Source organism: Anguilla anguilla, chromosome 1 (assembly GCF_013347855.1).
Source record: "Anguilla anguilla isolate fAngAng1 chromosome 1, fAngAng1.pri, whole genome shotgun sequence".
In the NCBI taxonomy this organism is placed as follows: Eukaryota; Metazoa; Chordata; class Actinopteri; order Anguilliformes; family Anguillidae; genus Anguilla; species Anguilla anguilla.
The window spans coordinates 25,140,707-25,159,191 of record NC_049201.1 but is presented as its reverse complement, the minus strand read 5'-3'; the positions used below and the strand labels follow the sequence as shown (position 1 = coordinate 25,159,191).

Sequence of the window (18,485 nt, the reverse complement as noted above, 5' to 3'; positions counted from 1 at the left end):
ACGGGGACCCACTGTGGTGCAGTGTACACATCGCTCAAAATACCCAGATTGACACAAATACATAGTGCTGCTCACCCTGCAATTTGGAAAAAATAAAAGGCCTTGGTTTTTGCTGAATGTGGATTCCTGAGATTTTCTTTCCCCACGTCTTTTCCAAGACATTTTGGCAAAGTGAGCATTGTCATTCCTTCTGCCAAAATTCATATTTCAGTAGGCACCATTTAAACTGGCATTCTGAGATCACTAAAGGTTGTTTTTAACTTGAAAGGGAGTTCAAATATTTGTAGGCAAAGCTCCAAGTAGTTACTTTGTAAGGAGTAACTTTGCAGAACCATCCTCTTATCGCAATCCAAACCGGCATGTGGTTAAGATATAGTTTACGAGCATAGAAAATGTCCTGAACGAACCATGGAAATGCAAGCGATCATCTATTTTCTTAATCTGACATGTTCAGCGATCTACATAAAATTGACTAGGCAGGCTTGTGGAAAAGAAATAAACTTCTGCAATTATCCGTGTGTCAAAGTTAAGTACGATTGAACTGATTAACACATGATTGATGATGGCCTGTTGCTATAGCCTTGCAACGCACAAAAGCGGGGGAAGATCGGCTTGTTCAAAGGCTGTCTGACTGCCGCGTTATCTCGCAAATCATTCGAATGTGAGGGCACGTGAGAGGTATGCACGTTTTCCAGCTGAAGCACATGCTGTGAAGTGCTGTGGAGTAAATTAACCTTATTGAATGACAGCATCGCTTGCTGAAGCGGTCTGTTTTCGGTATGTTAATTGTTTGTCATTTTTGTGACCCAATCGCATCTTGGTTATTGCTAAGCGATTAACCAGGGCTATTGGTATTTTGCTGTCAAATCTGGAGATATTTTTCGAGGAAAAGTTCTGCTGTGTTTACACCTATCAGGACATATTTGGTCTGAATGAAATATTCCAGCTCAGATTTTTTGCAATGCTAGAAGACAACGGATTTGAGTATTTGGATCAAGTTTTTAAAATGTTAAAATTAATTGTAGTTTACAGTCCTTTCTGTCCTTTGCAACTGTTATAACATATTAATGGTAAGAGTGTCAGCAGGTAGTGTATCATATTATCATAATATCATATTTTACTCATGCATATATAAATTACACCACTACATCTCTAATTGTGCAATCTGGAACTGAATTTTCTTTGTAGTTAAAAAAAATGTGCCCTCCTCCCTCCCATTTTGGAATGCTAAATTGCATTAATCAACAATAATTGCCACAACCTCAGCTATCAATTCCAGGAGAGGACCAACCAACATATTCTCTCCTCTGAAGCATGTAATATCAGATGCTGCTCCTTAACACAACGCAATACAGAAATTTGAATTTTCACAGACATTATTTAGGAAGAAGACACTTCATGTGCATCTTAAAGTGATAACTATCCCTTTCACTACTCCTTTTTATGATGTTATTTCAGCTTGAGTGTACGTTATCAATAGCCCAGACAGTTCTTGTTTGCAACAAAGTATATTTCAGGTCCTGGATGTACAGGAGATTCTGATGCTGTGTTGGCTTTACAATTGCTGGTGTAGGCACATGAAACCTGAGACTGCTGCACTTTAAACAGAATATAGTAGGCATTTATCTTAAACCCTGGAAAGAAATGAACGTTGAAATGGAAAATAATATTTCATTTTGAAATTTAGTGAATAAGCAGAGGCCCTGTTTTGATGGAAGCGTTTTAACGTGTAAGCAGGTCTCGGGCCAAACGTGGGGGCTTGCAAAGGCTGTGACTAACAGCCAAGAGAAATATCCTTAAATAGAAAACTTGGAGTTAGTCATCAATCATGCCGCTAAGAATGAGAGTCACTCAGCCTTCAAAATCACATCTAGGACACATATGTGTCTGACATTTAATCTGATTCTTACAGCATAAACAGATGTAGTCTTAAAAAATGCACAAAAGAACCATTTCAAAGAGTTAGCATTTAAAGATCGCACAGATGCCTGACATTCTCTTTGTTTCGTGACCAATTCTGGAGCCATGCAATCGCTGGGTGACTGATACAACATTGACATTTGCGTTTGCCGGATTCGTCACCCTTTAAAATTGGGATTCGGCCTAGCCACCTCAATAGCAGGGTTAATGGTGAAATGTTTTCATTATATTTAAATCAAACTTGCACCCAGCACTTAGGCACTTGGCATGAAATCCAGCCAGTACACCCCTCCATTTATCTCTTTTCCTGCAAACAGTCTGCTCTCGTTTTGACACCGCACTGGGACCGGGTTTAGTGTAACATTACGGGTCGTAAATACGTCCAAACATTGTTAGCACGCACAGGCAGCATTAGCGTCTCTGGCGCTGAGCGTCATTTAAGAACACTTGACCTCACACCACCCCCCATTAATCACCCCTGGGGGCGAGCTCATTGAGCTGGTGAGCACCCTGACCCGTAATACACCTGTAATCTGCATACTCTTTGTACTAAAGTAGTCACTTGTGGATTTTTTTTAATGACACGTTTGTGGTTTGAAGAAAATGGCTGATAGGAATAGTGCTACTTGATTAGGAGCGATGTCTCGGCATCTACCCACCTCCTGCTGGGCATGTACCGGGGAGGCCATTCTGACACCTGCGGTGGACACAAAGCGGGTCGTTAAGACAGGACACCAAGTCAAACGGACCTGCCATCTTCTGAGCCACATTTAAAAATGGGAACAATTTGGTAAACTTTCACTGTGGTCATGGCAATAAATTTTGGAAAATGTTCATTTGGTAACCTTAAATACATCCATATATTAGTTTTAAGTATCTTTGGTGCCTCTCCTCTCGTACTGCAGTTATGCTAATCACAACCAAAACAGTGGTGCACCTTCTTAGTGAGATATAACCAGTCTTAAAGGAGGCCGCATTATTACTTCACGTGTTTTTGAAAACTGAAGTCACTGATTTTAGAAAATGTGTTCCCTGAGCCAGTAAGTGGACTATTGTACAGTATATTGCGTGCCACAGCAGACACATTCTTGGATCTTCAACCGCATAAACACTTTGGTCTGTCAGACACCCAAAATTTATTTAAGCAATTAAAGCTGCCAATCATATTCCTTGAAAAAAACTGCATGCAACCTGAAATTCAGGAAGAACAGTCATCCGATGGACAACCAATGCAGTTACTCTAGAGATTATTGTTTAGAACTGTGAAAACACGATGATCTGAGTTGTTTTGAGTGTTGCTTTCATATATTGCAATTCTGTTTATTTTTCTAATCTCCAAGAATGGTGCTGTTGAGCATGCCTGTTAGGCACCATCCTTTACTAATTTTTCCTTATGCTTGATCCATTTTAAATGCCATACCAGCTTCACAATGGCTATTATTGTTGTTGTTCCAGACCATGTTAACCTTGCACTGCAATTCATGTCCATAGTGCATATTGGTATATTTGAAGCAAACTGCCAATACAGTTGTTTATACACCATTCCCCCTTTCCCCCAAAACACACAATTATCCCAGCCATTCCCCACCGTCAGCAAGGTAGAGGAAAGTTCATCGATCACATTCCAGCCTTCCAGCAGCACCATAGCTTAGGGCTAGCTTGACCACGTGGATCCAGAAGAGGCTTTAAGGAATTTCTCCCTCTTTTGCATCACCTTAGACCCAGAACCTGTAGATCACAGTTCAGTGCAGGAGGGAGCCCAACAGGGCAGAGAGCAGAGCAGACAAAGGGAGATTGACAGGAGGCCCCATTCACCAGCAGACTCATGCAGAAACAGAGACGGGGAGGAGTAGAGATATGATTAAATCAAGCTTCCCTGACAAGGCTCTTCATATAATTTAGATCTTTATCAGGAATGTAAAGCCGGGCTATTTTGTAGCTGCGCTTTCGTGTGACCTCATTCCATCTTATGTTTGCAAAGTACAAAATCAGTCAAATAATAAGTGTTATGGGGAATGTTGTGCTACAGCTGGTTTCTAGCTAACAACAGCTTGATGGCCCAAGGACAACCGTTGATGCATTCTTTTGTGTTTTTCTCTTGGCCAGGTAAGAGTGAACCAGAGCAACAATGTTGTATGCTTCTTGGATAAAAAGTGATAAAAGATAAAATAGGAATGAAAAATGCACTCAAAACTGTTATCCAAGTTATCAGCCTGACACTAATAAGAAGGATTAACTTGACATGTTTCCACTTGAATGATTATCCATGCATTCAAGTTTTTGGCAAAATAAAATAATGTGCTTTACACAAAAATACCTTTACCAATTTTCTGAGGTGTTTTTCCAGCTGAGCTAAATTAAAAGCAATGTATACATCTCTAAAATGTTCCTAATATAACTAAAGGACAACAACTAAATTCAGCAGTGTTACCTAAGAAAATTGTATCAATTTTCACCATGTCATTAAGGACAGTATATACAGTAGCATTCATTTTAGGTCCCAAAAAATGTACCTATTTTCCAAAATGTACCTACTTCATAGGGGGAAATGTTTATAAGTAGCTACCTCTAATGTATGCCTAATGTGCAGATTTGGCTCTCGACCAGTGAGAAGTTTACATTTCTTCCTCCTGAAACCTCAATATGACCCTTCTAATCTCTGAACTACAGCCCTTTTTCACTGCTTAACCTTCACCACAAGGACATTTTCATTACAGCCTATAGTCGAATGAAAGTGAGGCACACCTAGATTGCGGAGGTGCTGGCTGGCGAAACATAAACTGAAAACAGAAAGCTGCTGCACTCTCAAGCTTTGATGCGCAGAATATTTTTGTTTAAAACAAAACCGGTGTTTCTGCAAATTGGTGCCTTCGTCAGAGTGTCCTCCTGAATCAAATGAACCACGTGTACAAAAAATGTACAGTATACCGATCTTTATAGGCACCCGGCTGTCCACAACAGCTTATTGAGAGCCAATAGCGGTCATCCTCTTCCCCTTAAGAATAGTTTGCCATATAACCAATTTTGTAAATGTATTTGTAAAATGTTCTTAATAAGAAGTTGACTACAATGAAAGCAAAATTCTGAGAGAGAGGCTACAGAGATTCACAAAACAAGGATGCTATAGCTAAAATCAATAAGTCAAGATCTGAACTCCTACAGGGTCAGGCATAAATACGGAACAATTCCTGTATGTTCAGCCCCCGGTATTCTCACTGTGCTGAACTGAACTGAAAACCTATTTTGCAAAAACGCTGGTATGTTCTTCAATCAGATGACTGCATTTCAGAAATTCTCCGTCTCTAGCAGTGATCTCTCAAGGTCGTACCTTAAAGGATATTCCAGTCCATTCTGATCTAACCCCTTTTCTTAAGTCCCAGTCTCCACAATCTAAGCTCCTACCTCTGCCCGATGAGAATTATAAATGCAACTTATGTGCGCAATGCGGCTCAATGCAATCGTACTTGCAAATGTCATTATTTTAAACATTCACAGCCGGGTAAAAAAAACAATTCTTATTAGAGGGGTTATAACTTGCTCTTCCCAGGGGGATTTTTACCTTATTACATACCCAAGTGACAGAGCCTTTGTTGGTAAGACTACACGAGAGCTAAAGGTACGTATTGCAGAACGCCGCAGTACTATCAGGCATGAAAGCCTAACATATTTGGTCAAAACTCACTTTAGCGAAGCAGGTCACCCCGTGTCCTCCCTTCAATATATCGATATGGAAAAAAAATACTCCAAGTTGAGGGGGTGACCCTTCTCCTCAGATGTGAAGCCATGCGGATCCAAGGGCTTAGGGCCCTGGCTCCCCATGGTCTACATGTAGATTTAGATTTAAGGCCTTTTATTTAAAAGTATGTCAACTCAGGAGGTATGTTTTTATATTTCAGCATTTTTTTCAGAGTGTCCAATGTCAAGCTCACTTTTAGACTTGTCTCTGTGTTTACTGTTCTTCACAGCTCACTGATCATGTTGTGTAACCAAGCACCTATCTGGTAGTGGGACCCTCCCACACCACATGATTACACGCATCCGTGTGAACAGAATAAAAAATGTGTTTCAGTTGATTGAGGCGGATACCATGACTAAGGCACCAGTTTGCCGAAATGCTGGTTTGGTTTGAGATATTTTTGGCATAGAAGGTTGAGAGTGCGGCAGCTTTCCTTTTCCATTTTCATTACAGCAACTGCACAACGAAACATTCAGCAGGCCTGATAAACACAATACAAAGGAGTGTCTGAGTCAATTGCAGCTTTAATAATACACTTCCCATAGTGTTACAATGGCAGATCAGGTACAATTGCGTTATACACATCTCTTGCCTTAAGTATTTAATACTGACAGTCAAGCCCTGGAAACACTTGTTAGCCATAACCCAATGTGGGCACCAGATGGCCTTCTATCCTGTGATTCTCTAGAAATCTTATTAATTGTGATTATTGGGGATTATGTCCCATGAAACTATGGGAACATCTCACATTCATCAGATTTACAAGGAAAGTCAATTGCAAACTGTCATACTATCAAAAATCACCCATGCAACCTTGTCTCCAGTCTTCAGTCACACTGTACAAAAAGTCGCTGAAAATGAGAGGGAGAGGCAAGGCACAAGTCCATCTTTAAAAAAGTAATCCATGTACTCCTCCAGATTTGTTGAATATAGTAGTTGTGCAATTTCAGCGCATTTTTTGCTCTTCGTCCAACAAAACTGAAAAACTACACTCCCGTGATGCCCTACTGTGAGCAAATGATACAAATGATAATTTCATCTAAGTTAAATGGGGTGAACAAGCACCATATCATAGACTTTTGCTGAAATGTTCAGTGGATCAAAAAAAAAAAAAACTTTCACACTAACATACACTAGTAGTTGCACACATGTGACTAAACTGAAATGCACAGGTGTGACTGGAACAACTGCACCTCAGAGACCCAGGAGACATTAAGGCCCACGTTCCCTCTGCCTGACAAACACATGCTGGACACATTATGTCCTCAACAATGAGAACCAGGCTGGGCAACCATAATAGTGCAGTGTACAAAAGATCTCTCTAATGCATAGCTTACAAGGCAACCATTGGCAGTGGATACATTTCCAACCAAATGCAAACAGATAAGAATATGTAAAGAAATGTACAGCTACAGTAGATTTAAATACAAAATAAACTTTTTAATTCTCTTTTTTAGTCTTCCTTTACACAAACAGTACACACTTTGGCAAGTTAAAATAGTAGACACAATAAAAACAATAAAAAAATAACTTAATTGTAATACGAAAGAGAGCTTGCCAAAGGAAGCAAGGCCATCATTTCCTTACCTCAACTAAACTTCCGCTCTTGAAAGTTAAAGTCCCCCCCCCCATTACCTTTTATTCACAATCCATCAGGACACAAGCCGAACGAGTATTGTTCACTTTGATGCACTCCATTGAGGGTTGGAGTGGAGGACCAGAACGTTCCGGAAAAAGAGGCAGAACACAGCAAGAGTTCTGACAGAGTGGCGTGGAAATTTTTGCGGTGGGAAAACCCCAGTTAAGGTAGTGAGACCACCAACAAACCACCCACAGAACCAAAAAAAAAAAAGCATTGAGGAAGATGTAGTCAGAAGCAGCCCCGCCAAAGATAGGAAGTGCTCATCAATGAGTCAATAGCTTTAGGCGCGTGATCCAACTGACCAGTAGCGAGGGCGACTTAGTGGTGGATGGGGAGTGAGCGGGGACCTTCTTGGTGTCCTCTTGGTAAGGGATCGTACTGACGTTGTGCGTGTCCGTGTTGACGAAGAGGCGGCTGCCACGTATGTGGTCCACCCCGTGGAGCAGCTGTGAGGTGGGCCGCAAGCGGACCGGGGCGGGCGCGGATTCCTCAGCGATGGTGGGGATTCGCTCGTTGCTCAGGTATCGATAAAGATCCATCCCTGCTGGGTAAAACCACATGAGCCATGGTCACCATGGAAACACATCCAAAAACTGATCTTGAATGCCAGTAATCTGAATACCACACAAACAGGGTTAAAAGTAGTCTCAACAGTGACCTTGTCTGGGTGATTTGTAATTCACCATTGTGGATCGGCAGTGCTTGGCTGGCTCATAAATTTACTTGCTAAGCTAGCTTTCTCTCAAGCTAGGCAAGATAACAATCTGACATTATAGAGCAAAGCCTACAGCACCCTACAGTAGCTAGCAAATAAGCTAGATATATAGCTAAGCAATAGTTTTATAATAGTTGGTCTATACAATACATAGCCACAACAATGCTTTCTGTATGCAAATATATGCAATATATGCCGCCCTAAAGTATCAGGACACCCCTTGGTCTTTCACTCCTTTCCTGTTTCAGCATGACAATGTCCCCTGGCATACAGCAAGGTCCATACAGAAGTGGTTTTGTTGAGATTGATGTGGAAGAAATTGACTGGGCTGCAAAGAGCCAAGACATCAACCTCATCCAACACCTTTTGGATCAATTGGAAAGCCAACTGCGAGCCAGGCCTAATCGCCCAATCAGTGCACGACCTCACTAATGCTCTTCAGGCTGAATGGAAGCAAATCCCTGCAGCAATGTTCCCACATCTAGTATAAAGCCTTCCCAAAAGAGTGGAGGTTGTTATAGCATCAAAGGGTGGACTAACTATTAGACCCAAAAGTAAGAAAGTGGTCTTACTGGACAAAGGTCTAAATGGACCATGTTGTGTTTAACAGGAACAGATCGCTTGCAGGAGAGGACTTGATGAATCATTAAGACAGGTTTACACTTAGTCTGACATTTTTAATCAGAAGGTGGAACTGCATTATAAAGAAACACCAGGCTCTCTCTTAAGTAGTAACAGCAGGACCGACTGTGGAGAAGAGATGGCACAGACGCTGCCCTGTCCCTTGGCAACGGACCTGTCTCCGTCCCCTAGTTACGGACCCATCTCTGTCCTCTAGCAACAAGGGCTCTGTGGTCCAGCTGCAGAGGACTCCAAACCAATTAGAGCGTTCCTCCGCAGGTTTATGGGCATGGTTTAATTGGCCCGACAGCTGCCAAGGCCACCACCCGCGCGTGCGTACGTGCGCACGGGTTTCAGCTCCATGGAAACAACCTCTGGAGGAGGGGAAGCAACATGTGGTGGCGATACACCTCCCCAACCAACCTCCCCACCCCCAGCAATAAACTGGAACCCACACGATGAGAAGCACAGATGCTGTTTCCCGGGGCGCCACGTCAATTACCACGCAAGAAGCACTCAAGACTGACAGAGGCGCAATTTCATTTCGACACCGGACACGGCTCTCAGGTGCAATTCCTCACCGCCACAACTGACAGAGTCAGAAGGCGAGGGGCAGGAAAGCTCTTTGGAGTTTGGAGATTGTAATCGACAATAATTTTTTTCCTGCCACAAATGGCCGCTAATACACCGTGATTCCTGAGCACAATGAGTAAAGCACCGCAAGAAAGGATGCACGACTGCCTTTTCTTTGATTTCAGCTCAGGTTGTGCAATGCAAAATTGTAGTGAAGTCAAATTTCTCTGCTAGGAAAATTTGTTGGTCACATATCGTCCAGTAGGGAAAGCTGGTTCCATACCTCTTCGGCTTTGGGGCCACGGCCTGGGGAAAGGGTCGACCGCTCCAACGCAGGTATCCGCTGGCATTGAGAGTGGGCGAGGTTTGCCTGTATTAAGAACAGACGGTCAGACTTTAATGCACTTTTGGAATGTATATTTGAAGGAAAAGACCTAACGGCAGAGCTCAATGCATAGTACATTCATACAGTTTAACCACTGAATCTGATGAATGGGGATTGTTATAATTATGAATTTTGTGAATAATTTAAGAAATCAATAAAAAAAAGTTTGAACAAAACACTGAAAGGGAGAAATGTATTTCTTATAATTTAAATGGTTCCTGTCCACTGGCTCATTGTCATCATTTTTTCTTTTTTACATTTTGGATCAACTTTATGAAAATATTATACATATACACGCACACACACAAACACGCACGCACACGCATACATGGTCAATGGTTCAAAACTGAGTTTTAACCCATAGTTGGAGAGATTCTTTTTCCCGGTAACAGTGCACACACGCACACCTTTGTAACGCCCAGGCACACGCCGGCAACCTTCAGAGCCCTTGCCTCTGGTATGCAAGTTCGTTTTAAGTAATTATTTACACGCGTGACCCATTAAGCCCAATTTAACTTCCTTATCACATTCCTCAGCTTGGTATTTTAATGACACACCTCAGCGTGGCTGTCAAACTAGTCATACATGGACTTTAGTCGTCAGGCTTTACTTTAACTCAACACATGAAAGACAATGACCCAGACTGTTCCACTTCTATAACAGCATGTTCAAAATAGTGAGCCAGAATAGAAATATACTAGAACTAGAAATGTAGCCTTATATTTGTATTACAACACTGCAGCTAGGCGAATAGATGTAAAACTAAATTAGCTAGTTGGTGAACACTCAAAAGCTCTGCTAGTTGATTAACTACTTTAGCCTGCAAGCAAGAACATGTACAGACATGTTAATTCTGCTCAAATATTGCCCTTGGGGTATGGCCATGTTTTCAGGTGCCTGTTTGGTATGAATGATATGAGGAAGTCTGGTGTGTTCGTACTGTGTGAGGGTTCCGGTGTGCTCGTACTGACTGTGTGTGAGGGGTCCGGTGTGTTTGTAATGACTGTTTGTTAGGGGGTTCAGTGTGTTTCTACAGATAGTGAGAGGGGGTCTGGTGCATTTGGTGCAGACTGCGATTTCAGTACTGACCACGTGAGGAGGTCCGATCTCTTAGCTGGGGTTTGGGGACGCCGGCCACCACGGGGCCGATCCCCATTTTGTTGTAGTCCGTGAGGCTGAAGCGCCGCCGGTTCTCTTTGTCCAAGAAGGAGTTGGGCGACTCCGACCCCTTCTGCCTCGTGCTGGTGCTAGCACTCGTGCTGCTGCTAGCACTCGTGCTGGTCTTCACATCTCTTCACCGCAAGGGAAAAAAGACAATGAGAAAAGAAGGACAAGTTTGCTGTCACTCTCATCGGTGTGGGGGAAGGGGGGCGGGATTTGATGTACTTCCTTCCTGAGAAGTTGCTGCTGCTTCCATAAACTTAAGGAATGTACCTGTGCACTCTGTCCTCAGTAGGATAGGAAAGGCTCTGGATAGGAAAGCCTGCTGAATGAATGTAATGTCATGCAATCTCACATCAATGACTAGGCCAGCAGCAGGCTGGTTATCTAGACATGGAACTAAACTTCCAGGTTTTTGGATTGGGCCCCCCTGTCGCAGGCACTCACCGTGGGGTGTACGGGACGGACGGTGGAGGAGGGATGTACAGGTCCAGGATGGCGAGCTTCTCCTTCTTCCCAGAGCTGACCCCTGAGCCTTGTGAAGGCTGGGCTTTAGTCAGAGAAGGTATGTTCTGCAACACACAACACAGCAGGGATGACCCCCCCCTTTCAGACACCCACCTCAAACAGGCATCCTGCCAAAACTCTGGCATACAGATGGAAACACACCATAAATTCTATAACCGTCAAAGATCCCATTATGTTTTCAAAGATGGGTTTTGTGGAGTCTTCTTATCTCTATGTTTAACGTATGGGTGCATTACCTCAGTGGGAATTCAGGTTTTTTTTTAAATTGCTTTTTAAAAGTGCTTCTGGGTGAAAGAGCAAATTTCTTTGGGTGGATACATCTTCAAGCACTGTGCTTTTACCGCAGCTTTACTTCAGTTTTATTCACCACTACACCCTCCTTCCACCTCGGCCCTACCTGTTGAATTCCCACTCAGGCGGTAGAATGAGTCATTTATCTGATTAACAACATCCGACCTGGTTCCGCGCACCAGAGCCACCTTATCGCACCTCGAAATTCAGCACTTTTGACTCCCAGACGCTCTTGTATAAACAAACAGTGAAGTCCTGGCACGGTCCTGGCCAAAAGAGACCTTTTGTCTCACCGCGTCTTCCCAGGTAGAGGTCAGGTAAGGACCCGAGACGGGACGCTATGCCGCCAACCGAAAGCTAACGTTACAAACAGGCCTTTTGTTTCCTGTTGTGTTCTGCTGGGTTTGGATTGGAACGCTGGCCTCTCCAGGCTTGCCATCTACAGTTTCACAGGCATGTGAATGTGAACAAGCTCCCGTTTGGATTATTATTGCATAACGGTATTAAAAACTGCCTCGGTGTGAAAATAGATGGGAAAACAGGAAGCTTATTTTTGTCTGATCTATTCAAAGGGGCTGGATGTCGACCTTTCAGTGGCTATTGTGAGGAGTCCAACAGGGCGCCTGGGATAGTGCAACAGGCTCAGAGTGGCCCTGACAACAGGGAGTTTCCCAGCCCTGCCTCTATGACTTCAGTTGGCATGTCCACAATCTGTTTCCAGCACACATCCTGACCTCCGACCCCAACGAAGAGGCTAAACGGAGCAGGCCATTGGCTGTGGCCACTTCCTGGATTTTTGTGACAGGACATCACTGCATGTTTTTATTTTCAATTGTTGGGATTTTTAGTGTGGGGGGTGGGAGGGGGTTGGGGGACACAAGATACCCTTATTCTTCATCCACATCACTTGCCATTTACACAAACCCCCACTGCCTGGGAGACTTCTGGACTTTCCACTGTTTTACCAGGCCCAACTCCAGAGGCAACACTTGCGGAAAAGAGTCCTGCTGTCATTCAGGAAGATAAGGCCGGAAATGATAACAAAAGATTTTTGCTTTCAGAAGGGCGGGAGACAGAAAAGGGGAGTAGCAACCTTACCTGGACGAGGGGGGGCTTCCAGCGCATGTTCTTGAGGGGGGCGGGGGTGAAGCCCGAGGTCGCAGTGGGCCTCTTTTTTAGCACCAGGACCACGCCCCCTGGGTCCTCCCTCAGCTTTCCAACCAGGTTTTTCAGCTGCCAGCCCACCTAGAACAAACAGTACACCCCCTTAGCACCCATCACCTACAACCCACCAAAACACCTCTTACGTTCCCAGTTGGTATACTGACAATGCACTAAAGACACAAGGTGCAAAAAAGGGATACCTGTTGTGTGTGAAGAGGCTGACAATTATATAATTTTTATTTCTGCTGTACCCTTTATTAAGTAAGAACTTAACTGAACCATTTGTTAAAATGCCACATTGACAAATGAAAATGTATCACTGTCATTTAACACAGTGATGTGGGTGGGGAGAGGAGGGTGCTGGGGGGAGTGGCCCCAAGGAGAGCGGCTTGAGTGACTGGAGAGTAGGGATGACGGGCAGGAGTGCTCACCACTGTCTGGTGGTTGACCTGTATCACTTCGTCCCCTGCATGGACTTTACAGGTTCTGTCAGCCGGAGACTGCAAACAGATCACAGGACAGACAGAGAGATTGAGAATAACAGGGAGAAAGAGAGAGAGAGAGCCCAAGACTATTCCATCCTATTCCACCATCCTTTCCATAGATTTACATGACATAGAGGCTTGCTTAATTAGAACGTAAGCATACACCTTCTCATTTTTTAAATGGTGTGTGTATAAGCTTTCCGCTAGGGTTCAATTTGAATTTTTTTGCAGCACATTTGACAGGTGATCATAGTTCATGCATTGTCTTTAATTCCTCTATTAACTTGTACCACTGCTTTTATGCTGACTGTTGTGTGTGTTTTTATGCCTCTTGGAAAAGAGATTTTAATCTTATTGAGACAAGCTCGATAATTTTAGGACAAATACAAAGTAAGAAAGAGGGCAGGGATTGAGGGCTCTTTAGCATCCAGGTAAAGTGCGAGTTCTCAGGGTAGAATCATGCACCATGGACTGCCATGGGACAAGCCCACAAATACAATTGGGCCAAAAGAGGGAGAAAAAGAAAAAGGGGGGGGGGGGGGGGGGGGGGGTGGGAAGAGTCAGCCTCCCATTCCTCTTCCTGACAGGGACTGAGGGATTCGTTCTCTCAAACCCGAGTTCACAGCAACGCCCAAAAATGTGGAGCGGTAAACAGCCTCCACTTCTGCCGACACTGGACGATTTATTTCCCTCGTAGTGCTTGGCACAAGGAAGCATAATATTATGGTTGCTATACCAACATGACTTCTGTGAAAAATACGATCATCAGTAGTGGATAACTTAACAGGGTCTTAAACATTACAAAGAGAGCCACAAAACTTTGGGAGCTATCGTACACAATACATTAGTTCACTCTGTAACAGTTGAAAAGAATGAGCGTTTCGATTTATGGAGAACATTAGGTGTTCTCACCTTTGAAAATTTTGACTCATCTGGGGGTTTTTTCTCACTACCATTTGAGGGTTTTTTTACTGGGGATTTTTTCCCCCTCATGTGCTTGCTATTTGCCCTGGTTTTTGCTTTTTCTTCCACTCTATAAAGCGTCTTTGTGACTTTTTTTTTGTAAAAGGCACTAAATAAATAAATTTGATTTGATTTGACCCTTTAGGTATATATTTAAACTAGTGAAAGTGGTTTACAGTCCCTCCCCCATCAAATAAATTTGGGAACAAACAAAACAATTCCCAGAATAATTGCATCGATCAAAAATTACCTTTTAACATGCATACTATACACAGCCAGGATTTGAATTTCCAGGAAAATTCTTTTGAAAACTGAAGGTAAGAACAGAACAGCTGTACGCGGGATATTAATGCCTCCTTCTGACATCCATCCATTTGCTTTTTCATGTCTTTAATAAAAGACATGTTTGAACAAGGTCACTGAATGACTGATTCAGCAAGTGAAGGCTTACATTCTATAAGTGCCAGTGTATTCATTAATTAACATGGATTACTGAAATATACTCAAAATTATAGAATATAACAGCATATTAATTAATAATATACAATCAAATTAACTGTAATGAACAAGGGAACTATATCATCACAAAAAGAAACATCATAAAATCATAAAAAGATCAGCCAAGGAGGAACTAAATAACTGGGAAGTAGAATTGAGACAATTCCTTCAACCTTCTTTAAATAGTATGCTTTCAGAACAGCCTTAAACACATATAAAAGGAGGATAAATCCCATGAGGAAATTTAAGTTTCCTGGGATCGACCGTCTTGTAATACTCACATGCTCTGTGGTGCCGGTGATAATGTGCAGCCCGTCATAGGTGGATTTGATGTACATGCCCTGTAAACAGAGATTCGGCTCATGTACCAGACTCAAAAATAAAACGTAGGTCCCCGTTTTTTAAAATGCATAAGAATTCTTCATTTTGGAAAGAGTCACCAATATTGCTACCCTCACACCAGGAGCCCTTAAGCTGATACATGGGGCCTCAGCATATGACTGATAACCAGAGGCAGACTTAAACTCACCCCATCACCAGTGGTACAAGGCTAACTGTGCCCCTGCAACAGACTTCCAGAATACTGGGCTGACATTGTAGCTGAGGCTCAAATCTCGAAAGTAAGGACTGTTTTGTTCTGCGCATTTCTAAAAACTAGGGCCCAACACATGCGACCACCCTAAGTCAGCTTTACAGAATTTCCATTGCTAAAACTTGTAAAAGTCGTGTTAACATACTGTAAAAGTTGTATCAGATGGTGAGTCTCTAACAAGTACCAGTCTCTTAGTAGCTGGTGACAAAAACAAAATAAAAAAAAAAATAAAAACCAGCTTCCTATAAAAACAAATCACCATGGCAACAGGCCAGTATTTAATCAGTTTGCCGCAACAGCTCACTGGCAGAGGGAAGCTACTTAGCTTGCAGGTTACTGGTTTTGGCACCAGAGAGCATCATTTGAATATTAAATTCAAATCAAACATTGCTGAGTACGCTGAGGAAATTCCAGTGAGGTTGTAGCAACACACTTTGGAACATATCTCCCAGCGAGTGCAAGAATGGAAGGATCAAAAAGAAAAGATATTTTGCATCCTGAACAGGTACCGCTAAAGCCGGAACTAAAACACGCGAGATACGCAAGTTATGATGATGGAAACATTGCAATGGCATCCACTGCTATATATAGCTCAAGAGGCCACTCGCAGACTAATGACATATTTTACAAACACATTTGCAGGCCTCCTATTGCTTTTATCACATTGATCACCTAATTTAAAATGTGGCCTGGCATGAGTGAAAATATATACACTAGTACTAGCAGTTTCAGTGCCAATAGTTTTAAAATGAGGTGTGCCAGCACACAAAAAACACTACGTACATAAGCCTTCAACAAATTTTGGGTGTTGTAACTGAATAAAGCTTGGGCTATATATAGAGGTTCAATGGTTTGTAGGTAGAAGGATCTTGCAGGAGGATATGACAAAGTGGTCTTACCAATCCTTCTCCTGGTCTGATGTTGGAGATCCGGACCTCCTCCAAACAAGCTGAATGGCTCTTCAGGGGGTCTGATGTGGTCCTTATGGTCTGGTCACAGATGCTGTTCAGGACCTTTGACTGGAATTCACAGGTGGCATTTTCCAATCATGTTCGTTATTAATTTATTTAATTAACCCTTTTTATAAATGCTCACATAAACCCTTTCATGTTTCAATGAGGACATGTCTTCCACCTGTTTCTCCCATGAACACAAATGTCTATGTGTGTGGGTGGGAAGACAATTATCAACAATCAATTACATTCACATCCAAGGCCTCCCTCGTTAGATGCAACGTTACTGCTATCACCATTAATGGGAACCACTTAGCGATAGCAACAATGGACTAGGTTTGTACCCTCCCTCCCACACAACACATTATATACCCAACCACACACACGTATGCACACGCACACATACACACACTCACACACACACACACACACACACATACACACACAAGGCAATCACTGTTTGAATTTTACGCTAACCTAGCAAGGCCCCCACTGTTATCTAGCACAGGATGTGCAGGCTGTGACTCTACGAAGCTGTGCAGTTTGACGTAAACATGGCAAGGTATCCACTTCTGCTGGAACCAAATGATTCCAAGCAGGAGGCATACTGTACGGGCCCTGCCACCACGGCAGTGTGCGAAGGGGCTCGTCTGAGAAAGAGGAAGCCCGCTGTCAGGACTACAGGCCTGGAGTGTGTCATCCGCAGGAAGCGGTGATTAACGGGGACTCCAGGCATAACAGCCTACTGATGGGGGGCCAATGAACCCAGTCCCCCTAAGACCTGAAAATGGAGGAAGGGCTGAGAGTATACTGCCCAAGCTCCCAGTCCTGGAATACTCATTTACCTACGACTACATCCTCTCTCCTCTCGCCTCCGCAGTATTCTGTAACACATACCAGGACCAAAGGGAAAACACCTACCACTTCCAAGATCTTTTCTTCCATCTGGTAAACCGTGCAGTCCTACAACAAAGGAGAAGACAGCGTTTGAGATGCCGTGTCCCATGTCAACGTGCAGGAGGATGTTCTCACTTGAGACACCCTCAAGAAGAAAAGGCACATCGCCAAGCCAAGATGGCCAAAATGGCTCCTTGCCATTGTAACATTCATAAAAATGAAAAAAAAAGTTTAAAGACAGATCGCAGTTAGTGATTATTGGATCTTTTATTTTAAAATTATTATTATCGTTATTATTATTATTATTATATGCAAGTTCTGAGTTTCATTTGGCTGAGCACATGGGATGGGTCCTTTTATGCAGTTTAAAATAGAGGGGCTTGCAAAGATATTTCCATACTGAAAAGCAAATGTAAACTTTGTCAATCTTGACACCTTGGCAATACAACAGAGGGCAAAAGACTAGAGACTGAATTTCTGACATTAAACGTTCATAAAGCAAACCTGCCACATTTCTGGTCAGCCAAGGTTTCAAAATGATTAGGGCTTAAGGCTAATCTGAGCTACATTGTTCAGTAACCATGACTAATTTACAAAACCCGGAAACCAAAATATGTAGTTTAGCTAATGTGGATTCACCTCAAGGGGGGAATAATTTTCATCTGAACCAAGGTAGCAAGCATAGCTGAACTCACTCTCGCAGCAGACATTCCTCCTCAGAGAGGACGGTGTCTAGACTTCTGCCTCCATCTAAGGTTAAAGGTCAAAGGTCCAGAATACCATAATGAACTGCCATGACAGCGCATCTGGCCTGACTGACTTGCTGACTGTTGTACAATATGCATTGAACCGGCGGCTTCTGGGTGCCTCATCTTGTTATGACACCAGCCCAGGGTGTTCCAAATTTGGAAAAAATATAAAGAATTTTAGGTAAAAAGAAAAAAAGTGCTGAACCAATAAAAATGACTCTTGTGTCACCCCTTGGGGACCACACAGGGTACCCCTTGGTGCCCCTGTACAGAGTTGGGACCCAGCAAAGTCTGGAGATGGAGCCACCGTCTGGAGGCTGAATGTACCTCATTAGATCTGGCAGACAGTCAGCAGAGCATGGAGCTCATGCTGAGGTAAATCAATCTTCAAACATCAACGGCTAACTACCGCACTGGCCCAGGTTAAGACCCCGGGTGATAAATCATGGCCGTGCTGAAATGACTTCAATCAACGAGCCAAATAGCTATACCTGCAAAGAACTTTAACACATGTGTTTGCCTTCAAGGAGTCACTATGACAGTCATTGACTGAGAATGATCCCAGGGGATATCATAAAATAAAATCTACTACAAAGATATGGCGTCCGAGAT

The 18,485-nt window shown here is 43.0% G+C and overlaps 1 protein-coding gene across 5 annotated transcripts in view; it reads right to left on the bottom strand.

The window, feature by feature from the left end:
* Nucleotides 1–18,485, bottom strand: part of LOC118228867 (connector enhancer of kinase suppressor of ras 3-like) — a 58,799-nt gene that overhangs the window by 19,767 nt on the left and 20,547 nt on the right. For 3 of the 5 annotated variants that reach the window (XM_035420434.1, XM_035420406.1, XM_035420425.1), the window contains exons 5-14: nucleotides 17,149–17,190; nucleotides 16,174–16,293; nucleotides 14,964–15,023; nucleotides 13,168–13,236; nucleotides 12,671–12,817; nucleotides 11,201–11,325; nucleotides 10,682–10,884; nucleotides 9,491–9,577; nucleotides 7,601–7,842; nucleotides 2,580–2,617 (exon numbers count right to left, since the gene is read on the bottom strand). In XM_035420434.1, the coding sequence (XP_035276325.1) occupies nucleotides 2,580–2,617; nucleotides 7,601–7,842; nucleotides 9,491–9,577; nucleotides 10,682–10,884; nucleotides 11,201–11,325; nucleotides 12,671–12,817; nucleotides 13,168–13,236; nucleotides 14,964–15,023; nucleotides 16,174–16,293; nucleotides 17,149–17,190 (1,133 nt within the window). The remainder of the gene's footprint in view (nucleotides 1–2,579; nucleotides 2,618–7,600; nucleotides 7,843–9,490; nucleotides 9,578–10,681; nucleotides 10,885–11,200; nucleotides 11,326–12,670; nucleotides 12,818–13,167; nucleotides 13,237–14,963; nucleotides 15,024–16,173; nucleotides 16,294–17,148; nucleotides 17,191–18,485) is intronic. The other 2 variants (XM_035420442.1, XM_035420415.1) reach the window with 1 other exon arrangement.